The 20258-nt window shown below is 44.5% G+C and overlaps 1 protein-coding gene across 1 annotated transcript in view; it reads right to left on the minus strand.

The window, feature by feature from the left end:
- LOC138493159 (lysozyme C-3-like) overlaps positions 1 to 20258 on the minus strand; it is a 138272-nt gene that overhangs the window by 104098 nt on the left and 13916 nt on the right. The window contains exon 2 of the mRNA XM_069620344.1: positions 11380 to 11529. Within this exon, the coding sequence (XP_069476445.1) occupies positions 11380 to 11529 (150 nt within the window). The remainder of the gene's footprint in view (positions 1 to 11379; positions 11530 to 20258) is intronic.

The following is a 20258-nucleotide window of genomic DNA, read 5'->3' on the forward strand; positions in this document are numbered from 1 at the left end:
TTTCACAATTAAGGCTAAGTGCAACTCACTTTTTTGATTATTTAACAATCGATTAAGAACAACTATTAAAGGAATGCTCTTGTTTATGTTCATGTTACAGGACATCATGCATGAATAAAGAGCGAGACACATCGATTTTAGAGATTGGTGACAACAAAGAACTCGATTTGAAAATTCCTGAAGAATTTCCTACACTTGCACATATAAGTTGTAGTATAGGAAGGAACATTTTGGGTTGTTAGGAGCCATATTTAGTGGGCTTCATGAATTCGAGCACTTTGGCATTTGTGTAATTTTTGCAAGTTTTTGACAATCAAGCTGTTTTTTGAGTATTGTTAAGCATGAATTGTATGTTTTTGTAGGTTTGTTGGCCTTGTCAATGAGTTTGTGGATATATGTCACTAGAGTGTAATGTACCAATAGGGAATGCATTTATTCGTTTTTGACCTGTGTTTTTTATTAACACTGCATCTAAATAAAATATGTTTGTATTTCTATATTAAAAAGGGTAAATTGAATCTTGTTTCCCTTAATATTGCTTCTCACATGGTCTCCTGTAATCCAGTGAACTAGAGTAGCTGATCTTTTTTTGAGTTTTTTAAGGTTGTTACCAGGGTTGACCAGAATGCTAAACCCCCTGGAGTTCCCCTTTTGTAAGTGCGTAAATAATTCACCACATCATTATCCCACGCTTCTTCTGTCTCTGCATCCACATCCACATCTACTGAATTAAATGGATGTGTGCAGCAGGATCATCATCCAACGTCATTTTTTTGGCCAAAAAATAGAATTTACATCGGGTGTATTGAAATATATAACCTGCAGGACCCCCATATCTGCGCCAGTAATTATTGAATGTTGCTCCATCATGGATATTTGCATCCAGCTGAATTCCCTGATACCCTGCTTGCCTCCAAAGCTTGTCTGACCGCTTTCCCATTAGAAAATGAAACAGGAGAGTGGTCCACCTTAAATCTGGTGGGCAAACAAAGGGCACACTTTTGTCTGACCGTAGTCAGTAGTAACAATCAGGAAATTTCTTAGTAAACACAAAATTTAGTTACTATATTTCAAGATAACTGTACTAATAATATTCAAACATGTGTGCTTCAAAAGAATTACACTTTTTAATTTGAACAAAACATCTTAAAGATAAAGCAAATACATTAAATTCATGGACGGTAAATAATTTCTACAATCTGTCATGAATTTATAAACAGCGAAAATTTATTTCATTTTCATTGTCAAATGGTGTCATTCAATTTAAATAAATAGGCAAAGGGATGTACGACGCGTTTCGGGACTAGCCCTTCTTCAGGTACAATTTTCAACTTTGACTTCCCTGTAAATAAACAGAGTAAAGCCATATGAGATTCAGATTGAGTTTAGGTTTCTGTGTAATCAAATTTATGGCTAGTTGTCACTTAAAACCAAAGAACTGACCTGTGTCCTTTTCATGTCCACTAGTGACTAGAAGAGATTCTGTAAAGTCTCCTCTGTTATTTTCAGAGTCTCAGCAGTGTATTAGGTTGACACTTGATAGAGAAATATATTGTTTCAAAACTTTAACATGAATCTGTTTGTACAAAACCGTGTGTGGGACCCAGTCGCTAAATAAAGCGCTGGGTCCCACTACACGGTCAATTCATCTGTATTCAAAAGGTATATGATTCAAGTGACTCACTGTCTTCACAGTGGTAGCAGACTTGATGTTATAATAGCCGTTTGCCACGTGATTTATTCACTGGGGCTCTTACTCCCTGCTTGTGATTGTCACCATTTCTACTGGTTATCTCAGATGGATGTATGTTCTGTGAGGAATTATACAGATATTAGATGCTTCGATAACTGCATCTGTTTTGAAATCAACCTGTAACTGTTTTGAAATCACCATGCCCTGCTGCCGCGCACAATGTCTCTTATGCTGACTTACTTCTAGCTCTCGATATGTAATTCACGGCTCGAACTAGAGGTCATCCTTCACCCGCGCTCGGAGTGAGCGTGTTCGTGTTCCAGGGAGTGTTGGAGTTTGCTGGTTCGTAATCGCCAAGATCGATTGGGAAAAAACTTCCGTGTGACATTGAATGAAAGCGCAGGGCGTGTTCAGTTCATGTGATCATAAGTAGCACCGTTGTCTAGGTGGCGAACGGGGTTGATGGGTAATTTTGCCTCTGTAGTATTATGTGTCTATACACGGCACCATCTTAGAATGTTTGTAAACGTTGTTAGATTCATCCAATCCATGTAGTTTTAATTGTTTCCCGACTAATGCTGATTCAAGATATTTAGAATTCTTTCAATTTCATTATTTTTCTTGTCATGTCGAACTCCAATATCAAGATGTAGTTTGTATGGTACAGTTAGACATAAATGAAAGAACTCATTGTTGTTATTCCATTACTTCGGACGGAAAGACCTGAATGTGTTGGTTTTTGGATCAATATTATATTTGAACGTTTTTCAAGTACAAAGAGTAAATGAGTAGAATCTTGATGTTGAGATGTGAACAGTGCTTACAGAATATGCTTTGTGACTAATTACAGATGACAACTCATGTCCCAGTCAACATTCATTCCTTTTGGGTGCATGGCCTCCAATTTGTCAATCCAAAATAATTCACATTGTAACAATGTTTTTGTCATATTTCCTCCTCTTCTTCACAGTGTTACCTGTTCCAAGATGATACATTTGATTTGAGCTATTGTGTGAGATTCCTTCACAAAGTGTTGTGCTACTGGGGAACGGTCGTTTTTTAGCCTGATGTTTGACTTGTGTTCTGACCAGCGTGGTTTTGCTTTTCTAGTTGTCATCCCTACGTAGAATATCCTGCAGGGACATTTGATCCCGTAAATAATATTTTTGGTGTCACAAGTTGATGTGTGGCTTAATTTGATCTTGTAACCCCTATGGGGTGGTTGATGTAATCTCCTTTAATCAGGTTGTTGCAATTATTGCAGTTGTTGCATGGGAGAGTCCCCCTGTGGCTCTGATTAGTAGTTCCTTTCACTGAGAAATCTGCTTTGATCAAGTTGTCTCTTATGGACCTGCTTTTGCTGTATGCGAATAATGGCGGAGTTGGAAATAGTTTAGCCAAAGTGGGGTCCAGTGACAGGATTTTCCAATGCTTTTTAACAATTCTCTTTATTTTATTGCTCTGATTGGAATAGGTTGTGACGTACACAAGATGTTCTGTTTTCTTCTTTTCTTTAGGAGTAAGAGCTTCCTGTCTTTGTATCTGTGTCACTTTGATTGGACATTTTTCAACTATCAACTGGTCATATCTTCTTTGTTCAAATTTCTTGGCTAAATCTTGGGCCTTGTTCACATAGTCTGTATCGTCTGAGATAATCCTACGGTATCGCAAGAACTGGCTGAGTGGAATGCTTGAGAATGTGTTTTTGGGATGGAAACTTCTTGCGTGCAGGAGACTGTTTCTATAAGTTTCTTTTGTGAAAATAGTGGTCCGTAAGTGCCCATCTTTCGTATAGACTCTTACGTCTAGGAAGTCAATTGATGTCTTGCTGACTTTCGAAGTGAATTTGATCCTCAGGCCCATTGTGTCCATAAATGTAAAGAATTCATTGAGTTCTTGAGGTGTACCGTCCCAGATACCAAAAAAATCATCGATATACCTTACTAAAATGGCACCATGAGTATACACTGTACCCGAAATCCTGCGTGTGCCTCGGTTTTGCCTCACCTCGGCTTCTACAGTGCTCTTCTGTTTACAGATAAGCTACCTCTTGTGAATTTTTTTTAGGAAACGTCTTGGGTGCATGATTCCTTAATCCTCTCTTGCCCACTTTTGCATGTGTGCATGCACCGTTTATAGTGAATTGCGGCTGAGAACGAGTCATGTGCACTGACAGTGTATCCACATATATAAACCTGGCCTGTGATGATGCAGCAAGCCAGCATTGTAGCCTGTCCTGGTGAGGGGGACATGCTTGGATCTAATTTATTATGCTATTTATTCTGATTCAACTATTTCTTTTAACAAATCATCCGACCCAGATACGTGCGACCTCTCTTTGGGAAAAGCACCCAATGCAGTATAAGGTACTTGCAGACTTCTGAAAATTGGAAAACGTACGTCAAATGTTTCTGCCGAATGAACCTAACCCATTAAGCATTGATTATTTACAACGTCCATTTAATAAAGCGATTATCAGATATTCAAAAGCTTTTTTGTACATGGCGATCTGATATAACATGTCTGTCTTGGCGACATAAACCCATACCATACCTAGAACGTAAAAAGAGCTGTCAACACAGGCCATGTTTCACTCTCCAGCCTAAACCTACTGTTGTAGAACCCAGTTAAGACACTATTCTAACTCCAAACACACTATAGTTGGAAAGCACAATATTTAGTGGGTTAAACAATGAACTTCCAAGCAGCATGCTCCTTACGTCAGCACACTGCACACCACAGTCGGATTGGACAAGAAATAGGCCCGGACACCAAAAAAAAAAAAAAAGTGGCCATCCCCTCGCCTCAAAAAAGAGGCCCGCCCCTTGCCTCAAAAAAGTGTCCCTCAAACCATCATCCGTGAATCGCGTCAATTCACGACTTTACAGAAAATGCTACTTATGGAGGGTTCAAGTTGTTACATCACAACACAACTCATAAAATAAGAATGGATCACCATATGTATCATTAATATCTGTGTGTATAGCTCCATATTGTCAAATTACTGTGAATGCAAGCAGACGTCCAAGGCCAAATGATAATATGTTATTGTATAGCACTTACACTTAAGCTCTTTTTTATAGAACAGATATGTATACAATATCACCCAACCTGTGTTGGTACTCATTTATCAACCTCAAAAGGATGAAAGGCTGAGATGGCCTTGCTGGGATGCGAACATACAACCTGCAGAACACACACACATTGCGCAGCGAGCACTCCACCTACTGAGCTATCATATCAGATATAGTAAAACGAGCAATTATTATGTAGTGGATACCATTAAACTGGTAACTGAGATTTAACAGCAGACCAGTTAAGTTCTGTTTGGCACACCCTCTGCCAAACCTATGTGAAATACCAACATGTCCCAGTTCCCCGACTCCATCCTAGCTGGAAGGGTCAGCATTTCGACAGTTCTGCCCTTACCTTCCACTCGCACTGCGCATGGCGCACGCTTATCTGCTTCCGCTTGGGTAACGGAGGCACAGCATTATTTGCACCAAGAGTACACATGCATTAAGGATCTGGGCAGGGATTTGAATTAATTGCCACTTGCCTCTAAACCCAGAGACCTAAATTGGCAGCTCTACCCCGGACCCTGGGTACATACCTCCAGCATGGCAGATTTCATGTCATATTATGGGTCCCAGAAGATGTCGCTGGCCACATCTTTCACGATAAGTCAGTGAAAGATGTGATTCTGGTTTATGAACTTCTACTCTACATGGCTAAAGGCTGTATTCAGGGAATATTGCCTGAGAAGAAGTAAACATACGTCAACCATCAAGCCCAAACACTATAGAAATTCTATATGATCCGCAAGGGGACAACGTAATGTGTCCATTCGGTGCTGGCTAGTATCAGGGCGGCGCATTTCTTACCTCAGCTCAGGGCCGTTTGCGTCTCTCTGTCTCTCCGCTGCCAGCAGCAGCAGGCAGGCAGTCTCAGCCTCAGGTGGTGAGTGGGCTGTGGGGTAGGGGGTCGGCGGGTCGCCTCTGTGCCGGCTGGCTGGCTGGCCTGGGTGGCTGGTGGCTGCATGAGTCAGTGCCGCTCTGTGCCCTCCTGGGCTGGCTGGGGCAGTGGCGATGCTCTCTCTGGCTGCTGCTTCACACTGCTGCTTTGCCTGAGTGGTCCTCGATGTCTGGACTCAGAGTCCGTCGGAGACAGACTCTGTGAGGACAGCAGCTGCCTGGCCTCCTCCGGACAGCGGCCTCCACCTTGACTCGCCCAGCCCGTGGCCCTGGTCCTCCTGAGTCATGGACTCCTGGGCACTGGCAGTGGTCCTCCTTTCTGTCTGTGCATACGTGGCTGAAGCCTGAAGGAGCTCTGCAAGCTGCAGCCCAACCTCTCTGCGCTGTGAGTCTCTGTGTCAAGGCAGGTTCAGCTCAGCACAGTCGACAGAAGGGTCAGAGAGAGGCTGCTCGGCCCAAGCTAAATATAGTCAGTAGGGGGCGATAAGTGAGGGCTGGTGGCGGCACGAAGTCTCGCTGCATTTTCATTGACAATGATAGTTGCTTTCAACTTTGCAAAGTGGCATGCAACAAATGTGTTGCTTGATTTCTGCAAAGTTGAAAGCAACTTTAATGTGCGCGCCCCTTGCCCAGCCCGACCCTTCAGGCATCCTGGCTCCAGGCTCCTCAGCCTGCCCTGCTGCCTCAGACCAGGTGTGAGTTCTCACACCGACACGTTGCTGCAAACAAACACCACACTCTCTCGATGTGAGTGACACTCTCTCTCTGTGAGCGGAGCAGGAGCTGGACCCGAGCACCGTCCGGTCCCGATCGCCCCTCTACTTTGTTGTGTGCATAACCATAATTGCATGCATGCTGCTGATGCATGAATCATAATTTATGATGCACTGCACACATCATTCATGCATGCACATCAAAGCAAGGTAACAAGTTTTACCCTGCTTTGATTATGCTGCCCTGGCCCCAGCCAGCCCAACCCATACCCCCTGCAGAGCTGACAGTTGATCTTCCGGAGGCACTGTAATTAAGAGCCAGCCGGCAGCCAGGCCCAGCCCGCTCCACTCCAGAGGTTCTTTGCCTGCGACCCCGGGCGGCACACCACGTGAGCGTGACTGCTGAAAGCCAGAATTGGAAACAAACATGTACAATAAAATGCACAAAGCCACAGTGAGGGCCGCCGGCCCGCCGCAGGCAAGCACACACAAGAGTCAGTGAGTGTAATACAGTGAAACAGGGCTACCATTATACTTGGCTGGCTGAGGCTCTCTGACTGCAGTCCTCGGCGCGGGCTGCCCGTGGCAAAAAAGCAAAAAGCAAATACTTTTTTTTCCGCACTGAACTGGACATGTTATTATTGTCCATGCACGGTTCAGTACGAAAAAAAAGTATTTTTTCCTCACTCAAACCAGCCCACGCGTGGGGCAGACACCGGCCCCCAGGGGACTAATGATGATTTCGGAACAGCCACAGGCCGATTGGCCCAGGGGCCAATCCGACCCTGCTGCACGCTCCATCACCTCAAAGAGCGGATGTCGGTGAAGCTGTATCAACAAATCAAAAGGCTTGGTTAAAGCCAGTGAGCCAAAGAGTTCCCATGAGGAGCAGTTTTGGGCGGGGAGAGGCAGGAATGTGTGGGGAATAGCCATAGGGATTAGCATGGCCATGGGCAGGGAATGGGTGGGCTCATAACCAAACAACTATACATTGTGTGTCCCTCCTCATATGTTATTCTTGTGTGTTCTTTGTCATATGCCCTTTCTCCCTATCTGTACAAATCTGTACTTGAATGCCATAATTTGGGCTTTTTTATTTTTTTTAAATTTGTATTCTTGATTCAATTGAATTATAAACAATTTTTACAAGGATTTGTCAAGCTGTGTCCTTCCAGTACTTTATAAATCCATATAGATTCCAGGGTCCCAATTTCGAGTTTTTCTGGAAGCTAAATATCCACTTTATTCCACCAGGGATATGTGGTTATTTATCGTTTTGGACCACAGTCTTATCGGTTTTAACTCTGGTGAGCAGACCTGACTCTTGGAAAAAGCCGACTACAGCGATTAACCAAGAAGTTTTTTCCCCACTCATCAGCCGATGCCACCATTCATCTTCGTCGAAGCACTTTAAGTGTTTGACTAGTGGGCCCGGGTGACGAGAACGAACGGTGATCAGCCCCTGACAGTTCATAAGGAGATGTCGATTGGTTTCTGTTGTTTCCTTTTGTATACAGAAACGGCACATTGCAGAATCACTCCATTTCCATCTTGCTAATGTTTCGTTGGTGTTCATGATGTTTAAACGGATTCTCATAAAATGTTCTCAGAGTTTCCTCTCCAGACTTTTTATCAGATAACTGCGAGTTTCATTGACCTTTCTTACGTCCAGAGGAAGCTTCAGTGTGGACTTGAGATGACTTGTTGCGTCCAGAATTCGAATCCAGTCATTTTCCAGAATCTTTTTCTTTACCTTTTCTGGGTTCTGGATGAGTTCAGCTTCTGCGCGGCCGATCCTAGCCAGCAGGAGTAGTTTGGGCTTTATAGGTATAGCAGGCGACACCTAATAGCCCAAAACAAAACAAGCACATATACTTTCTGTACTTAATGTCACGTTCACAGTACTCATGTTCACAGTACTCATAATCCATCTAAATGGACCACTCCCTCCTTGCCCTCAAGAAGATGGTGTATTTCACTGCATGGCTTTGAAAGCTACAACCACATATGGCGAAATATAAAGGAATTCTGCCAGGGTGGCTTCAAGGCGTTCCATAATTGCTCAGCTACACCCAAAAATAAAGGGACTTTATTTGACTCACTTCTGAATCTGTTTAACCTAGAAAAATCTGAATGTGATTGATTCTCTGGCTTTGGAGCCAACATTCACCACCCTGAGATGTGATAAAACTGCATAGGTCGTTTTTTTTTGCAGAACCATGTATGTAACTGGAGTGCATGGACAAGAAAAGGTGGCGGTGGGAGATAAACATTGTCAGCTCACACGCGAGTCTGTTTCTCAGAAATGTAAAGTACATATAACGCAACAGAAAAATATGCTTTATACAAGTTTATTCAGGGCTCAAGTCGAGGGTACACGCGGGTGTACGGAGTCCACCCACTTTTTTCAGAGGGTGGACCTAGTCCCCCCCCCCCAGCTAAAATGAGTAACATTGAATGTCCTCTTTGAATTTATGAATTAGAGCCGACCTCTGGGATCTAATTGTAGTTGTCAGATTTGCAGGCCAGACACTTCGCCACTACACTATATAACCTGGAGAAAACTAACAAACTAAAGGTGAAATGTCCCTTTTCAGTACTGCAAGTTCCAGGGAAAACATTTGTATTGGTTCTTGGAGTTTCAAACATGCACACCTTTTAACATTTTCAAAAACACTAATATAAGAAAATATCCTCTCTTGATTTTGTGTCTGTGTTGATTTTATGAAATGCAAATGCCATTCGTCCTGTGCAATTTGGGTGGTTATGCAAAGCCAGTTGAATGAAATGGGCATATTTCACATTGATATGCTAATTTCTAGGGATGTCATGTCCCATTGCTTATGTTTGTTGATGAGTCCCCCCACTTTCATTTTTAGGACTTGACCCCTGCTTCTATTCACCCATAATGTAGTAGCTACAAAATAAAATGTACACTCTTCTTTAGGTTTTTTAAGGCCTTAATGAATCCACATTGTGCCTGCATCAATCCCACCCTAACCTCACACTCCTTGCTCTGTCAAGCTTTAAGACCAATAATCTGATGAATGAGACTCAATCAGATGTGGGCCTCTTGCATAGGCCACAATCAGCATCCTAAAGAGGCCACAATCAGCATCCTTAAGAGCCACAAGAGCATCACGTGGCAAAAGGATTAGGGGATTAGGAACAGAAGGGAACTCTTGTGTTCTAGATCCGGCCAGCAACTTTCAGCCTTATAACCATGGGGAGGACACCTGTTGCAGCCATTACAATCCACGATGAGACTGTCCAGAGCAACATGACTTGTTTTGATATTAAGACTTAAATCAACAAGTAATCTTAGCAAATTGATGTCACCTCCTCCACAGTGAGAGCTGCTGCCAGGCTTGTCACATCCAACCTCCACCCAAAAATGTTTTAGTCGCATCCACTGGCTGGTGCTATGCAGGCTGTGAGAATTACTCCTTGTAGGGTGGGCTGAGGACATGATGACAACCAGATCTCTTAGAATTAATGAGGGAGATTAACTGATTAGCCCAGCTCTTTCTGAATGACTACTAGCCAGCACACACAAGATGACTAAGAAACTGATTCTCAAACCCAGAAAGAAACACAGGGTGTAATCCTGAGCAAAAATATCATACATTCCCTTTTCTCTAATGAGAAACAGACTTCAGTAAAGCAAATAGCTTCCTAACCTTTGCATTAATGCAATCGATCACATGTTGTCAAATCGATGACAGTATCACTGTGTCCAGTTTATGCAGGTTGTGGCAGCTGGACTGAATATAGGAATTGGCACTTAAGTACTCTCACACAAACGTCATTGGTCTACAGAATTTCAATTCACACATTTTGGGACATGCAGAGAACATATGCTGAATAATTCCGATATGTATAAATAATAATTGCCACAAAGAAATTCATTCAAGCATGGGCAATACGTTCTCAAATAAACAGGGTGGCTCTCTCTTTACAACTGAGAGAGGTTGCGGCTGGGGATTGGCCCTTTATGGACTTCTACTCTGCAACATCATACCAACAGCTCTTACAAACGATGAAGAGCATTACACCGCCTACCGAAAACTAACGAATGATCACTTCAGGAAGGCATTTCCATTAGCCTCCCCCAGTGCCCACCCAGCTGCCATCACCATTGTGCCATGTGATCCATAGTTGCACTCCTTCTCTACCTTTGACTTAAGTACCCTGACACTTGCCATTGGGTGGTATATGGCACTAGGTCAAAAACTCCAAAAGCACAACTTATCATAAACAATATAACAGGAATGATAACATCGGTGATTGAACTTGAAAAGATAACAAAATTAAGCATTCTACTTAAGGCCTAGCGCACCTCATAATGTAAGCAACCATAGCATAGACCCAGGAATGCACCGTCATCCAATGCGTGTTATGGCACATGCTGGAAGTCACACACATAAAGCATTCCAATTTAGGAACCCCAGACACGTGACCTGTACAATATGGGGTAACCACTTATTCCTGTTTACTTGGTAAACATGAGCAAAACTCCTACATTATATGTAAAAATGTGTGGCTGGCACCTACCTTATGAATCACTTAATTTATGTGTCATAATGTGTGGCAACTACCACATAAATCACTTAACTAATATTTCAAAATGTCTGGCACCTACCTTATGAATCACTTAATTTATGTGTCATAATGTGTGGCAACCACCACATAAATCACTTAACTAATATTTCAAAATGTCTGGCACCTACCTTATGAATCACTTAATTTATGTGTCATAATGTGTGGCAACCACCACATAAATCACTTAACTAATATTTCAAAATGTCTGGCACCTACCTGATGAATCCTCCGTGTAGAAATAGCCTGGCAAAAACAACCTGGCTGTGACATTTTAGGAAGTTTAGATTATGCAACCCAACAGCATACTTTAAAAGGAACAGTATCTTGGTGTTAAGTTGCCAGTGGGCAAGTCATGTAAAATATATCTATTAAATGGTTGGTAAACAGTTATACTTACTGGAGCAAGGTATGCCACATAGATTCTTCCTCCCTATAGTTGTGTAATCATCGCACCAGTATTCAGAGTTTATCTGGAAAACCCCAAAGTCAGTCGACAAGCGATGAAGGGATGTGTCGTATTTACTTGCATAGGCCGCTAGGCAGACAACTGAAAACCCAAAAAAGGATACCGTTAAGCAGGGGCGTAGGAGACCCATAAAATCTGGGGGGACAGGGGACACCTTGGGGACTTTTTATTTGTTTATTATTTGTTTTGTTTTAGTCAAAGAACTCGACTTTTCACAAAATTAAAACAGCAGTTCGTATTAAATTACATATATCATCATTGTATAAAACAAGAGAAAAGAAGGAAAGAAAAACTAAGAAAAAGAAAAGCAGTTCAGAGTATACAATCCTCCCAGCGATGGACCTTTAGAGAGATCCTTTGTAATACTCTCACCTGCGCTTTAAGTGCAGATGCTTTATGGAGCTTCGCCAACCCTTCCTATCCTATTCCTCTTGAACCCTCAATGATGGAACATGGGTGTGCCCCTTTACAGCAGTGTATGAGCTGGAATCATACCTCGCCACCAGGGTATTCACTGGATTTACATGGATAGCGGAACAAGTGCTGTTTTGAATCTCGAGGCTCTGCTTGATTTTTTTCTGGGTCACCCAGATGGCGTATTGTGGCCTCTGTTAAAACTTGTCTAAAACTCATTATTCGGCTGGGGGTGGGTACCAAAAATGCAGTTGCATCCCTATTTTAAAACCAGTGTTGGCAACGCCAACCGTTTGAGCTTTAATGCAGGCATGGAAAAGGCCCTTACCAAGCACAGCCACAGTGGTATTAGGTACCCACTGATGGTAGCAGCTGCAAAATGGTGCAAGTACCTGAACATTTAATAGCAGCGCCTGGCGAATGCCCAATACGTATAGACAAGCAAACACTTGACATTGCTGGTTGTTAGCAGGACTTCAGTGAAGGAAATGCATAGTGCTAATAGAGTGATTGATTTTTGATTGATTGATTGTTTATTTGTATAGCGCCTATGCACAATGTGTTTCAAAGTGCTTCAAGAGGGCGAGGGAGCATGGGAGAAATACAGTTACATTCCTACAGGTCCTTGAAACAATTAAGAATGTGAAGAAGAACTATCATAATCAGCCTGACGACTTTTCAATGAACAATTAAGGAGAAAAGGAGTGCATGAAGGCATCCCTGGATAAGACATTTGTATTACACCAGTAGTATGCTCCCAGCTCCAATTAAGTTATTAACTGCACAGGGCTTTGTAGTAAACATCCCTATGTCAGTGGCTTTATCTAAACCAAAACTGGCACTTTATGTGCCTTTTATAGATCATTCTAGTGCTTTTTTAAAGGAATATGTTATGGCGTAAAATGAGTCTGCGGCCGGCGTGGCATCCATCCACCAAAAACCAATGAAAGTTGCTAAAATAGCCCAAATAACATGATGCTGTGTCGCAAGGCAAGATGCCATGCACCCTGGCACCAGCCCCCACTACAGGAAAGGTCAGAGGTGAATATTTACGTAATTTAAGGTGAGTCCTGACTTCAGACCTAGGCTGCAGGTAGGATTGAGTGAAAGGGAGCTGATGCAGGAACAGCTTGCTGCGACTGTCTCTTCCTGGAGAGGAACCAGACAGCAGCGCAGATGACACTGGGGCAGTGGGAGAGCGCCAAGCCCGAGCTCCCACGTTCCCTCTAATACATCCTCCCCATGCCGGTCTGCACCCGGGAGAGGAGGGCCACTTTGTGTATTATCAGGCCCAATCAATGTGCAGACAGATATGCGGTAGTGTATATAACTGCAATTATTTCAACAAACGACTTCTAATCGTCCTCGTGCAGGCCTCGTTAGCATGGATCAAGCGTTAGAAGAAGACGCATTTGAGACTGCACCCTTTATCTGGGAACATGAGGCGAGGCACCATTCTTTCTTGTACAAATCTCCCCCCTGTACCCTTCTCTACTCCACATTCTCATCTGCAGTACACCCCTTTCTCCCAAGTCCCTTCCCTGCACCCCACACCAAGTCACTCCTCTGACACACTGCCCTCTGCACTTTCTCACTAGTCTGTACTTCTCTCTCATTTGCAAAACCTGAAGCACCTCCTATGCCATTTCTGCCCTACACCACACTACCTGTGTTCTGGTCTTTCCTGCACCCCTCTCTCCCCTGCACCCCCTGGTCACCCTGTGCTGCAAACCATCCCTATCTTTCATCTGCTCTCCGTTCTTGTTCCCATCTCTCCCCTCCTTCGCTCCTCCCTTTTTCTGTCCTCTGCACCCTTTCTACCCTTTTTCACTATGCATTCCCACGCACTACTGCACCCCAGTTCCTCGCTTCCCATTCCCCCATGGCCAGCACCCCACAACTCTCATCTACACTTACTCAGCACTTTCTCCTCAGTCTTCAGAGCACCCTCGATATCCTGGCTTACATTAGACAGGTTTTCTCTTGCACGCCTTGCATGACCAACCACTCCATATAGCTTCTCAGAATAAGCTGAAACAGGCATGCCAGATCCATGACCTTAAAAGGGCCCATTGATTCCTGCAAGCATTAACTCTTAACAAATAGTCAGGAGCATGGATATTTGGAAGGGGGGACAGACACAGAAGTCACTAAATCCACGTACTGCCAAGGCTCTACCACCAAAATCTAATCGCACTGCGACGTCTCAAGTACGCTGACAGAAACAGCCAGGCTGAATAAAACAGGGTGAAGCTTAGCCAAGAACTACAGAAGATTAGCGCTTGATTTCTTTTAAGAGATGTGCCGGATAGGTCCAAACAAATGGTTTATTTTGGGAGGGGCAGAGTTCAAGTCTGTGCTGGTAATAGTTTGCTTTATGGAATATAATAACACTTTGGTCATAGCGCTTCATGCTAGATGCTTTCAGCTTCTAGGCAATGTAATAACAGGTATTATTACCCTCATTTGAACAACACTGAAATTATGGAAGTTTAAAGGGACCCTGCTGCTGTGTTTCAACTAGCAAAATGCAGGTAGCCCTCATGTCAGAGACCAAGTTTTAGGTGTGGTACCATGAAAACTTCAAGCAGGTGTGAGTTGGTGGGAAGATATGGAGGGGTGTGCCTTAAGTGAGGCCTACTGATATTAGAGTATACATCACGTGTTTTCCTTTGCCTACCTTAGACATTACTATGGAAAAGAGCACACATCCCACGTGGATTGGCTCATCCTCATTTTACTTTATATGGTTTCATGAGGATTTCGTATACAATCTCAGACTGATATCTCAGGCAGTGTCTGCACTTTGCAAGCCATGCCTGGGGTGTAGGGACATCTGGGAGAAAATTCAGTCTTCACCAGATTGTGTGATCCTGGGCGAATCGTGTGGTCCCCCCCACTGTGCATTATTTTCTAAATATGTTTACTTGGGATCACCGAGAAGTGACTCAGTTGGCAGTGTACACTATAACGAAATGCCTCAATCGTAAATGTTCTAACAGAGTTTCTTGTTGCTCCATGTATGCTAAGCATGTTGAGTGAGTGTGAAGATGGACAAAGAGTCACAGCAATAGATGTCACCTCCAGCTGGGGGACCGGGTCTCATTTTGGGAAGCATTTATAGATACAACAAATTTGTAAGGTTTTTTTTGCAGAGAAACGTATCAGGTGCAGTCAGTGTGATCCAACTCTAAGGAAATATACTAGAAACATTCTCAAAGTAACCTGGCGGTTTAGGGGCACTGGTATAGTGTAAGCAGCAAAAATAATCGCCACGCCCTTCTCCTTAAAAAAGGCAAAGCATAATATATTAAACCGTGTTGTGGCATTTGTATGGAAACTGCCTGTATATTTCAATATATACCGGCTCCTATTGTGCACCCTTGATCCTCTGCTATATAGGTGAATGGCCTCTGTATGTTTTTGTGCTGCCTTGCAAGCCCGTGTTGGCCAATGCTTGGAGCTTAAATGTGAGACCTGGCTGCCTATCAGTAAGGAACAAACAAAGAGCTGTTCGGAAATGTGATGTTCCTCTTTGGCAGGGGCTTTGGCACACTTTCATGAATTGAAAAACATGAGGTTGGCACTGGCAGGGCCTCAGGTTTTTCAATTCATGAAAGTGTGCCACTGCCAACGTCAGATATACAGTTGATAAACACGCGCGGCACGTTGCAAACTGATCAGTGAATCCTGGCCTAATTGAAACATTAAGAGGCCAGGATTCCCTGATCACTTTTGCAATGCGCTGCACGTGTTTAGAAACTATATCTGACATTGGCACAGCCGCACATTCTCTCCAATAAATCCTCCCCATGCCGCCCTGCACCTCGGAGAGGAGGGGGGCACTTGACTGACTTACCTTACGGTAGCTGCTGCCTGTTCAGCCTGTTCTCACTCTGTCTCCCTCGATAACACACACGCTGACACGAGCACAGAGTCACTTCAGCTTGGCTTCTCCTTCATTCTGAAAAACGAAGTCTCAGGATGTGCAGCAGTGCACTGCGCAGGTAGGGCACGTGCAGTTTGTTTGTTCCCCGGCCTGGGCGCGTTCATAATGCGCAGGCGCGGGGCAGCAGCAGAAGTTGCAGACAGTCTGTCTTGTGTAAGCTTGCAAAAGTAAAAGTAGACTCTACTTTAACTTTTGCAAGCTTACATGCAGTGACGTAACATTACCTTTGGGGGCCCCCCTGCAAGCCATGCTGAGGGGGCCCGGTCCAGTTTGGTAACAAATCATGGGTCACACCCCACTCTGGGCTGGCCTTGATTACCACGCTTGCGCAATACACATGAGCGTGCTGCTTCAAGGGTACGCTGCACAATGTGCTTGGAGCAGCATACATACGTGTGTGTTTTAATGCATTAAACAGCACACTTTCTAAGAAAAATTGGCTAAAAAGCCAGAGGGTTTGCATTTGTTTTGTAGGGTAACACCAGTCCAAAAATCCAATACATGCATGTAACCAACAGTGCACAGGAACATGAATGCTTTTATTAATGGAATGCTTTGCAATTAAAAATGACATGCCACAATGAAAACTTGTCCAACTGGCTGTACAAAGCACACCAGTCTAGACATGTAATAACATATTACAGTAAAGCATGGATGGCAACATTTAGACATACCTAGACTGGTTGCACCAAAATGGCAGTCAAAGCAATAACACTTATCATGGTTATTTTATCAAAGATGCCCAGAAAAATATTCAATGCAACAGTAAGAAACGGCTAGACTGGCAGCAACCAAAAGCTAGTCTAGCCGGGCGATTACACTTAGCAGAACTGCTTAATCAGCCATGCCCAGTTAAAGAAAGTCAAGCCGAACTAAGAAATGACTAGACTGGCTGCACCAAAATGCCTCTCTAGCAACCAATACCACATATTATGCCTGCTTAGCCTGGAGATGGATTGTCATTACGGAGTATCCCACAATCCCTGCCCACCACACATCCCCCCTCCCTCCAACCACCTGCTCCAACACCCAAAATCAGCGCATCAGCCCAGAATTACCTCCACGTCCCTCTTCCTTGTCCCAGTGCTGACGTATGAGGCACCTTCCCTCATAGGGGGGTCTGGGAACTCTCTACCAGCATGAACACAGACCATTGACTTGTTCTTGGGTGGATGGCCCCTGGGAGAGTCTTTTCACAGAGAAGAAATGTCCCTGCATATCAGTCTTTGTCCTGCCCAGAGGCAATCCAGCACCGAAATGCTAGGCAATTCTCCTCTGAACAAGAGTACCACAGCAACCCCATGCACATGTTTCAGCCTAGTTGGGTATCATCAGTGAGGTGAAGCTGTGCCTCTCTAAGAGCAGTGATCAGGGGTTCAAGTCTGGATTCCCCTGGTAACTTAGGGTGAGACTCAAAGTTACTTGGTATGCAAAACAGAGGGGGGTCTGGGAAACTCTCTACCAGCAAGAACACAGCCCATTGACTTGTTCTTGGGTGGATGGCCCCTGGGAGAGTCTCAACCAAGTAGCCAATCAGGGAGTGCTGCAAAAAGTGAAGTGGAAAGGGAAGAAGGTCTGCCCTTGTGTTACGGGTCCACGGACATCCACGGAAACCCCACCCAAAAAAATACAAAACAAAAAGTGTTTATTTACATGCACCTTTAAAAAAATTCTCTCCCCACCCCCTTGAATTGGCCGATTTATCCGTGGACACCGTGGATCGCACATGCCACATCTAGGGCTTTTGAGGATGGCAGGCATGGAAATGGGACTGTGGAGGCCAGGGAATTGGCCAATAAGGTTTCCTGGGTGTGGTGTGCAAGGAGAGAGTGTGGCAGAGGGGCTGTTTGGTGAGAGGAGTTCAGATGGCTATGACTACGGCTGTGTCTTTCAGGAGGCAGAGTTTTGGGATTTTTGGGAACTCGTGAATACATTGGTTGCAGGTGTATGCAGAGCACTGTGTAGTGATGACACATGCTGATGTGCAGTGGTACGGAGTGCGCAGAATGAAGTGGGTGGATTTGCTTCCCCTTTGTACCACTTTGGTGACGCGCCATCATCCAGCCATTATTATTTTTCATTGTGAAGGGAACAGTTTAGGCCATGTTACTGAAATCTCACTGCATTTTGCGATGAAGGAGGCATTTGGGAAACTCATGGACATGTTTCCAAACTCCTGAATAATGTTTTTCTCGCATTGTCCAGAGACAGAAGCGGCTGCACTCTTCTTCATTGGGTACGTAAATGTAGAAAGCAAGGCGCAATGTCAACAAGGCTGTCTGCGCATTTTTGAGAGATGTTGGCATGTCATCCTTCCACAATGAAAATATTACATTTGGTAGCACCAATATTTTCCACAGAGATGGAGTCCATCTTACTGATGTTGGCAATGAGCTTTTTTTGCAAAATATCCAACATGCTTTGCAGCCCCTTTTGCACATATAGAAGTTATTTCATAGTAGGTGTTGCCTACTTCATCTGAAAACCTAGAAAAAAACTACAAAAAACATAAAAAAGACAAAAAAGGCTCTTTTCAGAGCCACCATTGTCTCCCATAAAAGAGTGCAATGGTTTAGATACTGTCACCAGCTACATTTCTTAGATGTCCGCGGACTACCGTGCTGTCTGGGGACTCTGTAGGCTGAGCAGGGGCCTGCACCATTATTTTGGTACTTATATTTTTAAACTGTGAAAGGTGGCTCTGAAAAGAGAATTATTTTTGTTTTTTGTTGTTTTATAATTTCTGGGGTGTTTTATGTACATGACACACAAGGTAGGGAAGTGGCACCAACCACAGCGATGTGAAGGGGCAGGTAGAGAGAGGAAGATGTTGGGTGGGCCTCATGGAGGTAGGGGGCAGTGTCCCTCATGCTCCTGGACCGTAGCCTCGAAAGCACTACGGAGTTGCTCCACCCTGCATAGTACCGTGTTGCAGTACATACACAATACAGTGACCCTCAAAAGGTAAGGGTCTACTGCGTTGTGTATTGCCTGTGAGGCTTGGTCAGGAATCCACTGCCCCACAGGAGTGTCCCTTGTGGTGACAGGAGCAGATGCGCAGGATGCGATAGAGAAATTCAACCTACTACCCTGTTCGAAGGGGACGACCCTCCTAACTGCTGCCGTGTGGTTCGACCTCAGGTGTCGCCCCATAGAGGTGGTCCTGTAGCTGTACAGCCCAGGCTTGCTGCGACTGAGTACCAGTGCAGCGAACCTTGGCTGCACATGCCTTGGATACACCACAAATGGTGTTAAAGAACCTCCACACCAAGACTCATGTTGGCAGCTGGTAGTAGGGACTTACAATACCTCATCCTCCTCTTATTCTTGATGCCCCTCTACATCACCACACGTGCTACCCTCCCCGGCCCTGGGAAAGGTGGTGGTGGTGGTTGTGGTGGTGCTGAGGCAGAGGCAGCAGATGCAGCAGCAATGGATGCCATTATCCAGCTAATCAAACAAATCAGCAACCCAGCAATCCAGCAATCCAGCAATGTGGAGCCAAAAACAGAATGAGGAGGAGCAGCAGTGGGGTGTGGTCTTTTATAGGGGTGCAGTGGAGTGCTCTGCAGACCATGCGCACTTTGCGGACACTCCAAACCCCAAGTAGGGCCCAACAAGTTGCAAAACATCTCTAGATTGACAAGGGCATGGTCCAGGACCTCTGCAAGGGTGAAGCTACACCTTAAAGTGCGTTGGGATGGTCAAAAAAGCACCTTTTTGGTATCCCGCGGCCTGGACAGTGTCGACGAATAAGGACTGACACTCAGCATGGTTGAGGTTACATGGGGACACGGTTAGGAAAGCTGTCTGTAGGACACCTATTGTGCAGGATGCGATGTGCGCCTGCACCTAGGCGTCCATAGGACAGGGGCAGGATCCCCGAACTAATTAAAAGTGCGACACATGCAGCAGACATATGCAGACAGGCGCAGTGTTCGGATTGCACAAGGGATCTGATGCGCAGGCACCCAGATGTCCGTAAAACAGGGGCGTGATCCCAGAACTAATTAAAAGTATGTCACAACTTTATGGACCATACGGACAGGTGCGGTATTCGGAGGGCAAAGGGAATTAGATGCACATGTGTCCAGGTGTCTGTAGGACAGGGGCAGAGCCCCCAAATTAATTAAATTGTGACACAACTTTACAGACTTTACGGACAAGCGCGTTGTTTGGAGGGCACAGGGGATCGGATGCGCATGCACGCAGGTGTCGGCAGGACAGGGTGTGGGTCTTCGAATCATATAAAGGTATGTTATGACTTTGCAGACATGTCCGAACAGGCGCGGTGTCCGCAGCACACCTCCATCTTGATTACGGGCATCCCAGACAGGCCAGGTGTCCGTAGGAAACCTCCATTTTAATTACGGACAGGCCGGACAGTCGCACTGTCTGCGGACACCTAACAGAGCTTTTTTTAAAAAAAGCAACAGTAAACACAGAG

Source organism: Ambystoma mexicanum, chromosome 10 (genome assembly GCF_040938575.1).
Source record: "Ambystoma mexicanum isolate Mex_15411 chromosome 10, UKY_AmexF1_1, whole genome shotgun sequence".
Classification (NCBI taxonomy): domain Eukaryota; kingdom Metazoa; phylum Chordata; class Amphibia; order Caudata; family Ambystomatidae; genus Ambystoma; species Ambystoma mexicanum.